The 16,089-nt window shown below is 37.6% G+C and overlaps 1 protein-coding gene across 2 annotated transcripts in view; it reads left to right on the top strand.

Annotated features, from left to right (window-relative positions):
• Positions 1 to 16,089, top strand: part of LOC113097171 (SRC kinase signaling inhibitor 1-like) — an 86,913-nt gene that overhangs the window by 21,413 nt on the left and 49,411 nt on the right. Inside the window, exons 1-3 of one of the 2 annotated variants that reach the window (XM_026262379.1) lie at positions 2,391 to 2,895; positions 9,378 to 9,404; positions 15,677 to 15,872. In XM_026262379.1, coding sequence (XP_026118164.1) covers positions 2,884 to 2,895; positions 9,378 to 9,404; positions 15,677 to 15,872 — 235 coding nt within the window. In that variant the 5' untranslated portion in view covers positions 2,391 to 2,883. Of the gene's footprint in view, positions 1 to 2,390; positions 2,896 to 9,377; positions 9,405 to 15,676; positions 15,873 to 16,089 lie in introns of those variants that run through there. The other variant, XM_026262378.1, reaches the window with a different exon arrangement.

Consider the following 16,089-nt stretch of genomic DNA (forward strand, 5'->3'; position numbering starts at 1 on the left):
TGAGTGTATTTGGAAAAATGCTCACACACAGGACAGGTTCTTGGTTCAACATCCTGAAGCCTCTGACTGGTTAATAGCGATGCTACTCCAGTAACTACAAAAGGATGTTGATTCAAGAACATATGCTGCTAGTGTAAATTACATTAAGCATGCATGGACACACTCTCACACACACAAGATGCACAACATGTGGCTTTGAAATTGTACCCATCTGAGAGGTCTTGTGAAGAGGCATTGACACAAGGAGCCTGCAGTACATACAAACACTTCAGTCCCTGGTAACATAGCCTCAATATCTCCCCAGCTTTCACACAGCTTGAAAAACGCTGTCAAAATGTCATTGAAACGTTTTGTACTCACCATAGAGAACAGGCAGTTGCATGCAAGAGTGCAGCGAAACAGCAGCCACTCTGTGAATGGAACAACTGGTTCTTATGGAGGAGGGTGACGTAATGTTGAATTCAAATATGGATGATGTCACTGCATCAAACCAGTTTCAGCCAATCAGCTGTGCTCATGAAAAGAGAGCGAGAGACACGCAGGTATAACAGGCATGTTTACCCTCAAATCTTTCAAAATCCACATGCCTTTAATATTTTCAGAGGTATGGGTGTCGAAAAAGAGACTTTTCTGCCTCTGCTTTCTAATTATCCACATCATCGCATTATCTTGCCATCAGTATATCCCCTTAGAAAATGATTTCATGTTGAATCCATTGTTCTTGTTCTTTTTTTCTGTTGACCTGCAGTGCTGGTCAGCAGCATATACTGTGTTGTGGCGTACTATCAGGTGTCCCTATCAGGCTTCTTAAACTAGTTTAAAGGGAAAGTACACCCAATAATTCTGTCACTATTTAATCAGCTTCATGTTGTTCAAAACTTGACTTTGATGGCAGATGTGGATCTCAGATGGCAGGACCTTCGTAAGGCTGAAATAGGTATTCAACATTTTTAAGATAGTAAATAACACACTGCAATGATATTTACATTATTTAAAATTGTATTCAATTAGAAATTGATAAAGTACACTGAAAATGAATCAATATGAAAAAATACTTTGAAGTTGATGGACAAAACTATAAAATAAATTTTATATTATATTTATATTTTATATATATATTTATTTTTTAAATTTTGACTTCTGAATCTGCAACTGTAGCCATTTTTATTTTTTTTACAAAATAAATTGTTAAAAAATATTGTACTAAAAATAGAATAGGAAATAAACTCTGTAACCAACACTGTTTGTAAAATGTTATATTGAGTAGATAATTCAACGTCTTGTTTTTGTATTTGCTGAATAATGTATTTGCTGAATAATTTGCTTTTAAGGACATAAAATAATAAAAATTTAAAACAGGAGCATCTAAGAGTTTACAATGATGCCAAAATAAAAGTCAAGGTGGTGGGACAGAAAAGTTTATTGATAGATTGACACACTTCTTATATATTGGTTGATCACTAGAATCTCTTTTTTTTTATCATGCAGTTATAATAAATTAAATAAATATATTAAATTAAAAGTATTATAAAAGTAGTTTGGTCACCTCATTTTGAGGTAAATTTCTCACTTTTAACTAATTATTAACTACAACTTTTGCCCCAATAAACACCTAATTTGCTACTTGTTAATAGTTAGTAAGGTAGTTCAATTTAGGTATTTGGTAGGATTAGGGATGTAGAATATGGTCATGCAGAATAAGTGATTTATAAGTACTAATAAACAGCCAATATGTATAGGCATTATAATAAGGGTAGCACTTTATTTTACAGTCCTGTTCCTCATGTACATACTATGTTCTTATTGTAGTAATTACAATAACTATGTAATAACTAGGTACTAACCCTGACCCTACCCCCCTAAACCTAACCCTACCCCATGTAGTTACCTTGTGTTACCAGAACTTTCTTAGATAAATACACTGTAAGTACACTATAAGTACATGTTAGTACACGTACTGTAAGATACTAGTTAATAGTGAGAATTGGTCCCTAACTAAAGTGTTACTAGTAGTTCTTATGAATACACGTCCACAGTCTAGACTAGCACCAGACCAGCATAAACATGGGAACTCATGCGGGTCTAAGCTAGTCTTTTCAGCAGGGCTCTCTTTTGTCTTTTCATCACCTATTTTACAGCTCTTTCATCCTCATGTATGTGATTCTCATCCCAGTTTATACCTGAGTGTGACATTAATGCCCAGTGAGTGTGGGAGATGATAGGATCAAATGAGAGAGAGAGAGAGAGAGAGAGAGAGAGAGAGAGAGAGAGAGAGAGAGATACAGGGAGGTTTGGTGAGAGACAGGTGGAGTCCATGGTTGCCAAGGCAACACTGCCCTTATATGGAAACTGGTGATATCATATTACAAAGGTCAGGCTGGAGAGAAAGAGAGAGCGAGAGAACAAGGAATAAAGAGAGTGAGAGAGAAAGAGAGACAAGAACAAGGGAAAGGCTTTCGGAATATCCTCACCTCTGAAGGAGGACGCTTTCACAGGAATTCCTCCTTATTTATTTGTAGCCGTGGTGGAATAATGGAAAGGGGGAGGGGAAGAGGAGGACAAGAAGAGAGCGAGAGAGGGGACAGATGAGCGCCACGGTGTGTAAACCGGCGGGGGGAGAGTTAATTACCCTCCACCAGCCTTTTCCCGAGACTCCAGCACGGAAGAGTTAAAGCAGCAGCCAGTAGCCAGCCGATGCTGTAATGAATTAAATAAAGAACCTGCCGTCGCATGTGCTGGAGAGAGAAAGAGAGAAAGAGAGGGCAGGAATAAGAGAATGAGTATTCTGCACACCTGACAGCCAGCTGCTAAGACTGAAGGCATCTAGCTAGTGTGCACGCATGTGTGTGTGTAGGGAGGGCGCACACTCAATAGCGGACATGCATGCAGGTGCAGGTGAGATTCTCTCGGAGTGTTTGGTTATTGCAAGATTGGCTGACGTGGTGACTGCATGCAGATGGACACCGCTTGGGTTTGATTTTTACAGTGTGAGTGTATCTGCGCATGACTGTTCTGAATGTATGTATTTGTAATCGTGTGTGCATGTGTGTGCATGTGATGAGCTGTTTTACATGCAGGTCAGGTAGTGTATAGCTAGATGTAGTCTTGCTGAGCTGACACATGTTTCTCAGGTGGAGACTAATGCTGGTCAGAGGATCAGATGCAACTAGTATTCAGGCCTGATTGTTGTGTTTAGCGCGAATGAGGATTAAGGCTTCTTGCTTTAATAAAGGTGGATTGAGTCATAATGCTGATGTCTAGGTGCACATGGTGGTATTTGACTTGCAAACAAAAGCCATGTTTGTGATGCATGCAGGAGGTGGATTTAAAGGGGACACACTCTATTGCACTTTTTAAGTATTTTATTTTGACCTCCTGATTAATGCTAGTTAAGGATTACTGCACAAGAATGTGTCATCATTTATATTTCAATACCAGTTTTCACTTTATAGCATTTAACAAGCAAGCTGTACTTGTTCCTGTACATTTAAGACTTAATGTACGGGTTGAGGTTTATGGGGTTTATGTAAATATCCTCTGATAGTTTAACTTCCATGTGTCAATGCAGTCCATTACCAATCACAACTGGTCAGCTGTTTTCAACTTATAGTAAAATGTTGCAAATGCTTTGACTTGTGGCAACATTTTAAAAAGGATTTTTCTAACTTGTGAATAAAACAAAAACTATTGGATAATTGGCATTTTGTAGTAAAACAGGCTACTATTACCATGTTCAACTCAAGTGTTACTTGCTATTTCTTTGTAATTATTGGTTAAATATACTACAATTTCTGAGAGAAAATGGTTTCCACACCATTGTCTTCAAAGTGACTCTTGAAGTGCGTGTTGATTAAAATTATAAAATTTTCATTCAAATTTTAATCTCACCACAAGCATTAGGTTCTGAGCAGAATTTTCAGTCAGGTAACTGTATTAACTATACTTTGGATCTGCTTTTTCACGTGATCTGTTGCTGCTTGTTGATGTCAGGCATATTCAGCAAAGATTATTTTATGTAACTGTCGAATAAACACTTACTTTAGGGCAATGGGTGATTGACAGGTGAGACTGATAGATTAGCATTTTCAGCTGCTTCCAAATGAGGTTTGAGTGATCGAATCACAAAACAATATGAGCCCCTTTTATAGTTATATATTTAGTGCTGCTCATATGAAATTAATGTTAGTATCTGGTATAAACAGATTTTTTTTTTAAATGTTTCCTTTCGAATGCACCTGTATCATCTATTAACCCTTAAACATGCTGTTGATTTCCCGCTGGCAAAAGCAGCCGCAGCTTAGACAGCCAATTATCCTCCATTTAGAGTTGTTTCTTAGCAACTGAGGATGCTAACCTCATACCGCTTCATGGAATTCTGCTTGTTTGGGGAAAATAACATCACCAAGCCACAGCTCGCCGGCCCTGCAGTGCATAAATCCATAAGACGCTGAAGCGGCCCCTCAATTATGATCCAATATGATGGCGTCGGTAGTTGTGTTATTTCAGTTATTTATCAAAAGCTATGTCAAAGAGAGAAATTTAGGGCTGTCACATTGAAATGATTTAGGGGACTTTTCATTGCTGTGAATTTTTCACTTCCTTCGTGGTTTGGCTGGAGACCACAGAGAAAATTGAAATGGCCGCGAAGGTGTGTGTGTGTGTGTGTGTGTGTGCGAACTTGTAACTTAGCCATACATTTCAGACAAATTTGCTGAGACATGTTGCTAGGAGTTTGCTAAAACTGTCAAAATCTCATTTTAGGGGATGTCATCAAAAGCAAATTGGGTTAATAAATAAATAAATGTTTTTATATATTTACTTGTTTGTAAATTGTATTAGTACTTTTTTAAGAAAATAATTTACAAGCATAATGTAATATATATATATATATATATATATATACAGTATTGTTCAAAATAATAGCAGTACAATGTGACTAACCAGAATAATCAAGGTTTTTCGTATATTTTTTTATTGCTACGTGGCAAACAAGTTACCAGTAGGTTCAGTAGATTCTCAGAAAACAAATGAGACCCAGCATTCATGATATGCACGCTCTTAAGGCTGTGCAATTGGGCAATTAGTTGAATTAGTTGAAAGGGGTGTGTTCAAAAAAATAGCAGTGTGGCATTCAATCACTGAGGTCATCAATTTTGTGAAGAAACAGGTGTGAATCAGGTGGCCCCTATTTAAGGATGAAGCCAACACTTGTTGAACATGCATTTGAAAGCTGAGGAAAATGGGTCGTTCAAGACATTGTTCAGAAGAACAGCGTACTTTGATTAAAAAGTTGATTAGAGAGGGGAAAACCTATAACGAGGTGCAAAAAATGATAGGCTGTTCAGCTAAAATGATCTCCAATGCCTTAAAATGGAGAGCAAAACCAGAGAGACGTGGAAGAAAACGGAAGACAACCATCAAAATGGATAGAAGAATAACCAGAATGGCAAAGGCTCAGCCAATGATCACCTCCAGGATGATCAAAGACAGTCTGGAGTTACCTGTAAGTACTGTGACAGTTAGAAGACGTCTGTGTGAAGCTAATCTATTTTCAAGAATCCCCCGCAAAGTCCCTCTGTTAAAAAAAGGCATGTGCAGAAGAGGTTACAATTTGCCAAAGAACACATCAACTGGCCTAAAGAGAAATGGAGGAACATTTTGTGGACTGATGAGAGTAAAATTGTTCTTTTTGGGTCCAAGGGCCACAGGCAGTTTGTGAGACGACCCCCAAACTCTGAATTCAAGCCACAGTACACAGTGAAGACAGTGAAGCATGGAGGTGCAAGCATCATGATATGGGCATGTTTCTCCTACTATGGTGTTGGGCCTATTTATCGCATACCAGGGATCATGGATCAGTTTGCATATGTTAAAATACTTGAAGAGGTCATGTTGCCCTATGCTGAAGAGGACATGCCCTTGAAATGGTTGTTTCAACAAGACAATGACCCAAAACACACTAGTAAACGGGCAAAGTCTTGGTTCCAAACCAACAAAATTAATGTTATGGAGTGGCCAGCCCAATCTCCAGACCTTAATCCAATTGAGAACTTGTGGGGTGATATCAAAAATGCTGTTTCTGAAGCAAAACCAAGAAATGTGAATGAATTGTGGAATGTTGTTAAAGAATCATGGAGTGGAATAACAGCTGAGAGGTGCCACAAGTTGGTTGACTCCATGCCACACAGATGTCAAGCAGTTTTAAAAAACTGTGGTCATACAACTAAATATTAGTTTAGTGATTCACAGGATTGCTAAATCCCAGAAAAAAAAAATGTTTGTACAAAATAGTTTTGAGTTTGTACAGTCAAAGGTAGACACTGCTATTTTTTTGAACACACCCCTTTCAACTAATTGCCCAATTGCACAGCCTTAAGAGCGTGCATATCATGAATGCTGGGTCTTGTTTGTTTTCTGACAATCTACTGAACCTACTGGTAACTTGTTTGCCACGTAGCAATAAAAAATATACTAAAAACCTTGATTATTCTGGTTAGTCACATTGTACTGCTATTATTTTGAACAATACTGTATATATATATATATATATATATATATATGAATATGAATAATAAAAATAAGAAGAAAATGTCCAAAAGCTTTTTTTTATATCCATGATGATAGGTGTCCACTTTTAAAGTCCACTTTTTTTTTATCTGCCAGTGAATCCAGTGAATCATGCACTTTTCATTTTCATTTACATTTTAGATGAATGTTTGAGTATGTGTGTGTGCTGAATATAAGGGGCTGCATAGACTGGCTACACTGCCATTCCTTTCATGCTTCAGACAATCGTTTCCCACGTAATACGAGAATGCTTTAGCTTAAAAATGCTGCTGGGAGACATTTAATATTACGTCCTTGAGCAGGCACTTAAATCTCAAGCTGTTCCAAAGTATGGTTTTATCCCCCCGGATTGACCATCAACTGTACAAGAGGCTTGGCTTTAGGCTGAACTTCAGTACCAGAACACCTCCTGGCAGCAATGCGATGGGTCCATCTGCTGCTCAGTAGTACCTTACATCAGGTAACCCAGAATCAATCCCTGCAGGTGAGGCCCTGCCCTATATCTGACCCTTTTCTGTCAATCATTAAAACAGCTCAGATGAGAAACCAGTTAAACCTGCTTTATAACACAATAAACACAGAGAAGGGTTGGCCAGTTTTCCATATATCATCAACACAAATACACTCAACAACACTGAAATATATATTATATGATTTTAGGTATATGTGGTATTTTCTTTTTGGAGAGACACTGATGCAATGTGTTTAAAGTTGTCTTAACCTCAACTTTGTGGTGTTTGTGTGTATTTAATATAAAGTGAAAGTGACATACAGCCAAATATGGTGACCCATACTCAGAATTTGTTTTCTGCTTTTAACCCATTCAAAATGCACACACACAGCAGTGAACACACACAGACCGTGAACAGCCATTTATGCTGCGGGGAGCAGTCAGGGGGTTCGGTGCCTTGCTCAAGGGCACCTGTGTCATGGTATTGCCAGCCCAAGACTCAAACCCACAACCCTAGGGATAGGAGTCAAACTCTCTAACCACTAGGCCACAACTTTCCTAAAATACATGCAGCACATGTTTGCAGTAGTGCTTTATAGAGCTCCATGTATTTTTCCTATTGCTGCTCCTTGTAGGGCATTGGCAGGATGAACTGCACAAAGTTGAAAGCAGGTGAATGAATGCACAGAATATTGTTCTACTATAAATATATTGCTGAAGTACTGCTATGTGAGCGGTGAGCTATTATGCATCATTGATATCTACGTCCTGCTTCAAGGGAGTTCAACTGGATTTTTGGCCTTGTGTTGAAGGAAATGTTTAGTTGATGTTAAGCTTCCCAGTTAATATATTTTCCTCTCTAAATGTATGTTTTTCATGCACACACTTTTAATCAGATGACTATGTAGTCTAGACTTGGCCATGAAATATTCAGAGGTCTTGATCGATCAGGGTTGTGTTCACCAAATAAGTGGCGGTCTGAACTTTATTCAAAGAATATATGGGAGCTCAGGGCACTTTAGGCTCTGTGACCTTAATGAGCTGAATAAAGAAAATAAACCACTTTATTAACCACATTTTTCAGACTTCAGTTTATTTAACTTGTCTTCTAATAATGCAGCAGGCATACGTACATGACAGATGAATTAGTGTTTAAAATGTTATTTTCACCACAGTGTCATTTCTGTCACATCTCAAATCATCCTGTGGTGGAAGTGACAGGGATTTAAATTACTTTTCTTTCTTTCGCTATCTCTCTTTTTTTAATAAAATGCTACAAAAAAAGTAAAAAGTGACCAAGCTTCAGACAGCTGACCAATTTCAGTATGATTGATAGGTCTGGGCAGCAGGCCAAGCGTAGACACAGAGGGGATCTTTGTAATTAATTTTTTTCTCATTTGCTGCAATCTTGTCAGTTAGTCTGTCAGACAGGGCAGCTGATGGACAGATGAGAGAAAGCCTCAAAATACCTTCATGCAGACTCATTTAGAGGGCCAGCCCCTTCAGAACAGCTCCATATGATGACCAGACTAGAGGAATTATGTGTCCCTGTATCACCAAGTGCTTTAATTCTGTCTTTATTCTGAATATGAAGCCGCATATGTGGTGTAAAAAGTCTGTTTATTGCTGCTTATACACTACCAAGAGTTTTCGGCTCAGTAAGTTTTTTTTAATTGTATGTAATTTCAATTGACCAAAGATGAGAGCAAAGATATTTACAGTAGAATATAACAAAAGATTTTTGTTTCAAAGCAACGCTGTTTTGTAACTTTATTTACATTTTGGAAAAAAACATTTTTTTAGCACAATTTCCACAGAAAATAACAAGCAGCACAAATTGTTTCTTTAAAATGCTAAAAATTATTATTGAATATTTTGCAGTGTGACTGTTTTACTGTATTTTTGATCGCATAAATGGAGCGTTGATGAACATAAGGGACTTCTGCCCTTAATTTTGTACGTTAGCATTGGTGGTATCAATACGTTTTGCATCAAATGCTGAATGAAAATATTATATTGTAATTAGAGAATAAATAATAAAGCAGTACCTTGCTTGTGTTAAGAGGCCTTACGTTATGCAATATATAGTTGTAGTTACTTACATTTGCTTATTTTTAAGAGTGAGTTGAAGTGAATGTGAGTCCAAAATACTCAGTAAATTTTGATAGATATCCTCACTGGGATCTGTTCTCTCTCTCTCTCTATCTCTCTCTCTCTCTCTGTTAATATTTTCCTTCACATTCTTTTATCACAAAAGATGGTTGGAGATGGTGACTGTGTATGAGGTTTCGCCACACACAGAGATAAATGTCTAAGTAACTCTCTCTCTCTCTCTCTCTCTCTCTCTCTCTCTCCATAGCAACAGCCAAACTACTGGAGCTTTAAGGTCAGTACTTCTGTGTGTTGCTATATCAAAAACTTGTTCTTTTGATACCTGTTTGTGTGTTCTTATGTTGTATGTACAGTACATGGTGTGTATTGATGTCTGCTGTAGTTTTACGCACCTTACATCCCTAAAATCAACGAAGAAATGCAAAAAATGACAGCGGATTCTGTCTGGGCTGAGTAGCGGGGACATAATTGTTGCTAAAAGTGAGATAAATCTGGAAAAAATTATCCTTTGGTGGCTCACATGGACGACCTTAAATGTTTAAAATGAATGGTAGTCAGCAAAGAGCCTCTGATAAAAACAGCTGAAGTCTGTGGTGCTGAATAGGTGTGTATCACGTGGCAGGTGTGTTAAAGTCATTGATCTGTGGGCCGTGCAGGTCTGCGGCTGATTTGTGATGATCTGCTTCACTGGTTTTTATCTTCTAAATCTCATTCCCCTGTTCTTTCTTTCTATCTCCATCTACAGTATCTCTCTTTTCCTCTCTGTGCACATCTGCCCACAGAACCCATCAAAGTCTTACAGCGGAAGTCAACTTAATAGAACTGAACACATGGATGTTTTTAAAACCTAGATTTCTTTTAAGTTGTCACAGCATCTTAAAAGCCCAGGGAATAAGACTGTAGGGAAAAAAACACATCAGAAGCCAGAGCAGTGAGTGTGGTGCAAGGATTTTGGTTCGGAAACCTTATAGGCTTACGTACTCCATCAAATCCTTCATTATTGAACCTGTTCTGTATTGTGAATGATATGTATTCTATCGAGGATGAAATGTGTATTATACTGTATGTATTAGTGATGTTGGAGGGTGTGTATAATTGTAGAAGGACACAGGAAAAGGCCTTAGGCTGTGATAAACAGTGTCATTAGACTGAGACTCAGTAACCGGATCCTCCTGATTCTGTTCATTCATATTCACTCTCACACTTATTTACTCACGTTACACTCCACCTGCCAACACACTCACACGCTCATTCTCTCATTATGTCTAGCAATAATGTCAAGTGTTTTTTTAGATTTGACTATCCAGACACTAAATAACATGCATTTTTTAGTGCACGTCGACATTGATTTGGGACTAATGAGATCTTGCTGTGTTTTTCTGCTAGAGTGCTGGGCATCTCAGTTGGATTTGTGAATCATCATATTATTTGTTTCACTGTGGACTTTCCAGACTAATAGACTCCTCCTGACCTGACCCTGCAAATGCCTCAAAACTCTCTCGTTTACCCAATACTTGATGTTTACACTCTCTATTCTTGTTTATTTTCCTGAATTATGGTCCTTCTCTTCTCTTCTCTTCTCTTCTCTTCTCTTCTCCTCTCCTCTTCTCTTCTCTTCTCTTCTCTTCTCTTCTCTTCTCTTCTCTTCTGATGTTTGTGTGTTCTTGTCACGGTAAGATGAATTGTCAGATGCTTTCGGAACATTTTTTTCCTTTAGGTGTAGATTCTGAGGCCCCAAACAGATGCCTGTTAAAAGCAAACGTCTCCCCTGGCTGGTTGCGCCGCATAAAATTAGCCTCTCTGCAAATTACTGTCAGAGCTGTGATTTGTTGGTTTGGTTCCGCTCTCATTTGTGCTGCCTTGTTTTTTACTTTGATAACTTCCTCGTTTCTAGAAATGTGTTTTGATGTCTACGTGCTGGTTCATTAGCGTTTTCCGTTGTTCTTTTCTTTATCAGTTGTTTTCGAATCATTAGAGCTAGCCATATGCTAACAGCGAAGAGAGGGTAGAGCTCGTCATTGACAGTGTTGGGGAGTAGCTAAGTTCAAGTAGAGGTGCTATGAAAACATATCTTGACAATACCTCAGGTATTTTCCATTTTTATTCTGGCTTTTCTAGGTAACTAGTATTTTTCAGGTAGCTCTTGAATGGTTTGCTGAATTCTAAATTTGTCATTTCAATGTTTTACTTTATTTTAGTAAAATGTTTTACTAAATTCGGAATGAAAATGGAAAATGTCTTTATTAACTGATAATCTGCCCTGTAAAAATATTTTGTCTGAAAATTTTTTAGTGTTTTATTCCCACTAGCTGCAGTTTTAAAAGCTACATTGAATGGAATGTACAATATACAGAAGGATTCTGAAATTCTGCAAAAATGTGGGTAGAGGCACGATTCTCAAATGAGCCTAGGTTCGATGGACATAGTTTTGTGATTTATTTATTTGTTTTGTAATATGTGAATATGTGTAGTTTAGCTGTTTTCTGTATTAGGAGTAACTGAAGTACTGTAGCCTGTTGAACTACAATTTAAAGTAGCTTCCATTGAATTAGTTTCAGGGTACCCTTAAAATCACACGCAACATAAACAAAGACGTACACTGGACACATGTTGCATTCCCTGGGTATCCAGTTTAGCACTATTTTAGTGTTTTTGTTAAACAGTGTGAGCTGTTATCTCTTGTTTTGGGAGACAGCACACAGCTTGTCCTCCAGCAGACAGTAAAGGTGTGCTGAACTAATCCACTGTCCTCCTCCTATTCCTCTTATCATTTCAGTCTTCATCATCGCTATTAGTCCCCCACGATAAGTGCAGAGAATGCCGCCATTTTATGACCACCTACCAGCTTACCATTTCCCTGCTTTCCCTGCTTTCTCCCTCTCTCAGCATTGGACTGAATAGGCCTCAATCTACTGCAATTTGCTGGAGCAATTTCTGCTGTGCCTTCAGCCTGTGTCTAACAATAGCAGGAGAGAGAGATTATTCTCAAGAGCAATTATTTTCTTTCCTTTTCTCTCTCTATCTCATTCCTTTTCCTTCTCTGTCTGTCACTTTGTAATAGTTAATAATGTTACTTTAATAAAATTGTGCACATTATATCTTATATTATAGTATCTCCCATCATCTTATCTGAAATAGACACACTTCTCTCATGTACAAGGAAAAAAAATATGCCTCTCTCTTTATTTTTTTTCTGTAATATCTTAATCGTTACCCATAGAGGGCAATGAAATTAAATGGATAACTAATGGAGACTTGTGCTTAGGTGTTCATACTCAGATTTTAGTCTTTGTCTCAGTTTTCATAATAAGAAAAATATCATGGTAAATGATAAAGAGCTTCAACTTGATGTAGGCTATGCTGTCCACATTCATTTCAAATTGTGTGTGTGTGTGTGTGTGTGTGTGTGCGCGCGCGCGTGTGTGTGTGTGTGAAAGCCAGCAAGCTCAATCTGTTTACCACTATTTATTACTACTAATCTTTAGGATTATAAAACAAGGTGAATTAAACACAAACTGAGAATTAGATTTTGTCTCCTGTACTTTGTGTAATATTTGTGCATTTAAATATTCCTCTCACATATCTCTGAACAGCTAAACATTGTTGTTTATTTTATTCCATAAAGATATGCAAACAAATAAAAGAAAAAAGGACTGACAGCTCATTCCATATGTATGCATTCATTTTAAGGACATTTCCGTTAACTCAAAAACATAACACTCCAAATATTGGTAAAACGTGAAAAAATTTACCCTATGTTGACTCATTCATTTTATCATGATAAATTTAATTATTGCATGGAAGTTCATTCGAAGTTTGTTTGTTCACTGTGTGGTACTCAGTAGTTCTTTCATTCTCAGATTTGTTCTGCCTCAGGTTGCATTTAGTATCACTGCTTCTGTTGCTGTAGTGGATTTCTCAGCTACATCTGTATTTACCATAATCGCATGCCATTCACACTACAGTCCTGTCAGATGCTGTTACCTTCATTTCATTTTCTAGTCAGGTGTATTTTTTGGCATGAGGTTGTCCTCCTTCTTGCTGTTGGAACAGAACTGAAGTGCGTGTGTGTGGAGATTTATTGCAGAGAATCCTGCAGGGATCCCTGATTCTGTTTAATTCAGAAAAAACAGGCACTTTAGGAAGATAATATGACACCCGTTGACACGTTTATTGATGCGAATACAAATTCAGAAGGAAACTGAGTGCTGGTTTGTTTATTGCATTTGACAAAAAGCCGTTTGAAAGTGCATTAGTGCTTGAGAGAGAAGGAGATCTTGATTATGTAGATGGTCTTAAGGGTGTTTTCACGTGGAGCATTGATTAACAGTGTGCTGCGTTTTCTCCCAGGTTTGAAACCACATCAGAACAACTTGGCTTTCCTTAGCTTCTGATCTGTATTTACTCATATTTGCCCTTATCTTAAAAAATGTGTATTTTGTAATCATAACGAGATTCCTCTTACAAAATTCATCATAGGACGCGCAGTCAAACCTCATAGCAGATTCATGTTCGCATTATAAACTCGGCAAGAAAGAAACCTCCTCTCACTTTCAACTGCTTTCATTTGATGTAAATAATTTTTTATATAACATTTTAAACTAGTTTATGACTTGTTCAGTCATAAACTGAACACGTTTCACAGGCATTTGATGTGTCCACCAGCTGCTTTAATTACTTCAGAGCTTCTCATCCTTATGGACCGCACCAGACCACCAGTTCTTGCTGTGAGATGTTACTCCACTCTTTCACCAAGGCATTGCACATGTCTCGGGGGACACTTGGATACATTTAATTTGGCACTGCAAGGACAATCAGCTGTCCTTCCTGTCTCCCTGTCTTAGACTAGTCTTAATCATTATGGACATTATTATAACTCTGAACTTAATTGCCTGCTGCCAATAAATCGTAAGGTGCATGCATGTGCAAAAATGGTTTATAGCTCATTGTTAGCACATTATTTAGATTTGTTTTTATTTTTTTATTATCCTTAACCCTCTAAGGGTCTGAGGGGGTTTTGGGGCCCTGGAGAAGTTTTTCTGTAATAACACTCTTATGTGAGCAGCATGAATGAATACTGTGTCCTGAAAAAGTTTGGACATTTAGTTTGTATAGCATTTAGTTTAGCATGGGATGCATGAAAGCTATATGATTATGCATCTTATTGTGGATAAACAAGCTCTTATTTCATAGATGTGTGTATGTATGTGCGTTTGTGTGTGAATAGCACCTGGACTGCTCTCTGTTGTGGATAAATGACCCCATTATAGTTACACTGGGGGGTCATCTATCAGCTCAACTTGGCCCCTTTGCACTCAGACACTGTCTGCAAGGGAACAGACACAGCACTGCTTCTGTGCCTCAGCATTTATGTGTGTGTGTGTGTGAGAGAGAGAGCTTTTACCTTGTGTGTAAATAAAGCACCCTGTTTTTATAAGTTTTATTTTTATAAATGTGAATTTGCTGATTTGTTTTTGTTCACTATTCGTGAATTAAATCTAGTTTAAATCTAGTATAAACTTCTCTAAATGTTATTAAATGTATGGTTAAAACAGGAAAAAAATAATTTTGTATTAACTGTAATTCAAGATATACTCTATTGTTGAAATGTCTGGGGTTGGTGAGATTTAACACACAAAAAAAGTATTTTACAAAACAAACCAAAAATTGTAATTACATTATTAAGGATCATAAGACTGGACAAATTACTGGAAAATTCCCCTTTGTCATCACAATAATAAATTTTAGTTTTAAAATATATTAAAATGGAATGGTTATTTAAACAAAAATGCACAGTATTAATTTTGTTCTACTATGCACTAGTTGAGCAAAAGATACTTCTTTCAAAAACATTAAAATATCATAAGCAACCCAAACTTTTGTACAGTGTTTTTTATTCTCTGAAAATAATATGTGTTACATAAACACACTTTTCAAGTAAATATGGCTAGTTTAAAATATGTTCAGCTTTAATATAAGGAAAAATACTGATTTAGAAGCATATTTTTTGCAGTACAGAGGAGAATGAATTTGATGTATGTCAATGCCGCTCTGTGGTTGTCCTGCTCTGTAAACCAGCTTGCCAGTCTTTCCCCAGTGCACCCTGGGAGCTCATTACAGGTGTCTTGTGAAACACACCAGGATGTGGTTGTGTGGATCCTCTTTATTAAATGCTACAAAATAAACAGAAACATCTGACAAGAAATCCACAGATGTGCGATTCACTGTTACTGTATATACTACAGTGAAGCAGACTGTTTTGTTCTGTTTAATAGTTAGCGTCTCAGTCTGTTTGTAGAGACACATCCATAGAGACTTGTTAGTTTGTGAGTGATTTTCCTGTCAATGCATTGCTCTTTTTCCCCTCATTACACAAACAGAGAATCAGGTACTTTTTATCTGCCTTACTTTCTCACCCTGAGCTTGAGCAGTTGTTTAGGTGTAATTTTCTCTGGTTGGAGGACTTGACTTTAGGTTTCTCCCTGTGAGTAAATAATGTCTGCCTTTTGCATCATGCCATTTAAAATCTCTCTCTCTCTCATTTAGAGCCGTAGTCCGCGTCACTCCCAGTCCACTCAGTCAGGTTTGGCAGACCAGGCGTCTAAACTGTCCTTCGCATCTGCTGAGTCTCTGGAGACCATGTCTGAGGCCGACATGCCGCTGGGCTTCAACCGCATGAACCGTTTCCGTCAGAGCCTCCCACTCTCCCGCTCTGCAAGCCAGAATAAACTACGCTCTCCAGGTAACATACACTGCTCTCAGTAAATCACTCTCTTTGCCTGACACTCAAATGACTAATACACTCATGCCCACATAAACACAAGAGTAAGTTAACAACTTTAATAGTGTCAGTGAGTAAGATTTGTATTTGTTTGTTTTTTGTATAGAAATGAATACTTTTTCAGCAAAAATACTTCAAATTGACCAAAGTGACAGTAAAAACATGAATAATATTACAA

The sequence above is a fragment of the Carassius auratus genome, unplaced genomic scaffold (assembly GCF_003368295.1).
Source record: "Carassius auratus strain Wakin unplaced genomic scaffold, ASM336829v1 scaf_tig00216128, whole genome shotgun sequence".
In the NCBI taxonomy this organism is placed as follows: Eukaryota; Metazoa; Chordata; class Actinopteri; order Cypriniformes; family Cyprinidae; genus Carassius; species Carassius auratus.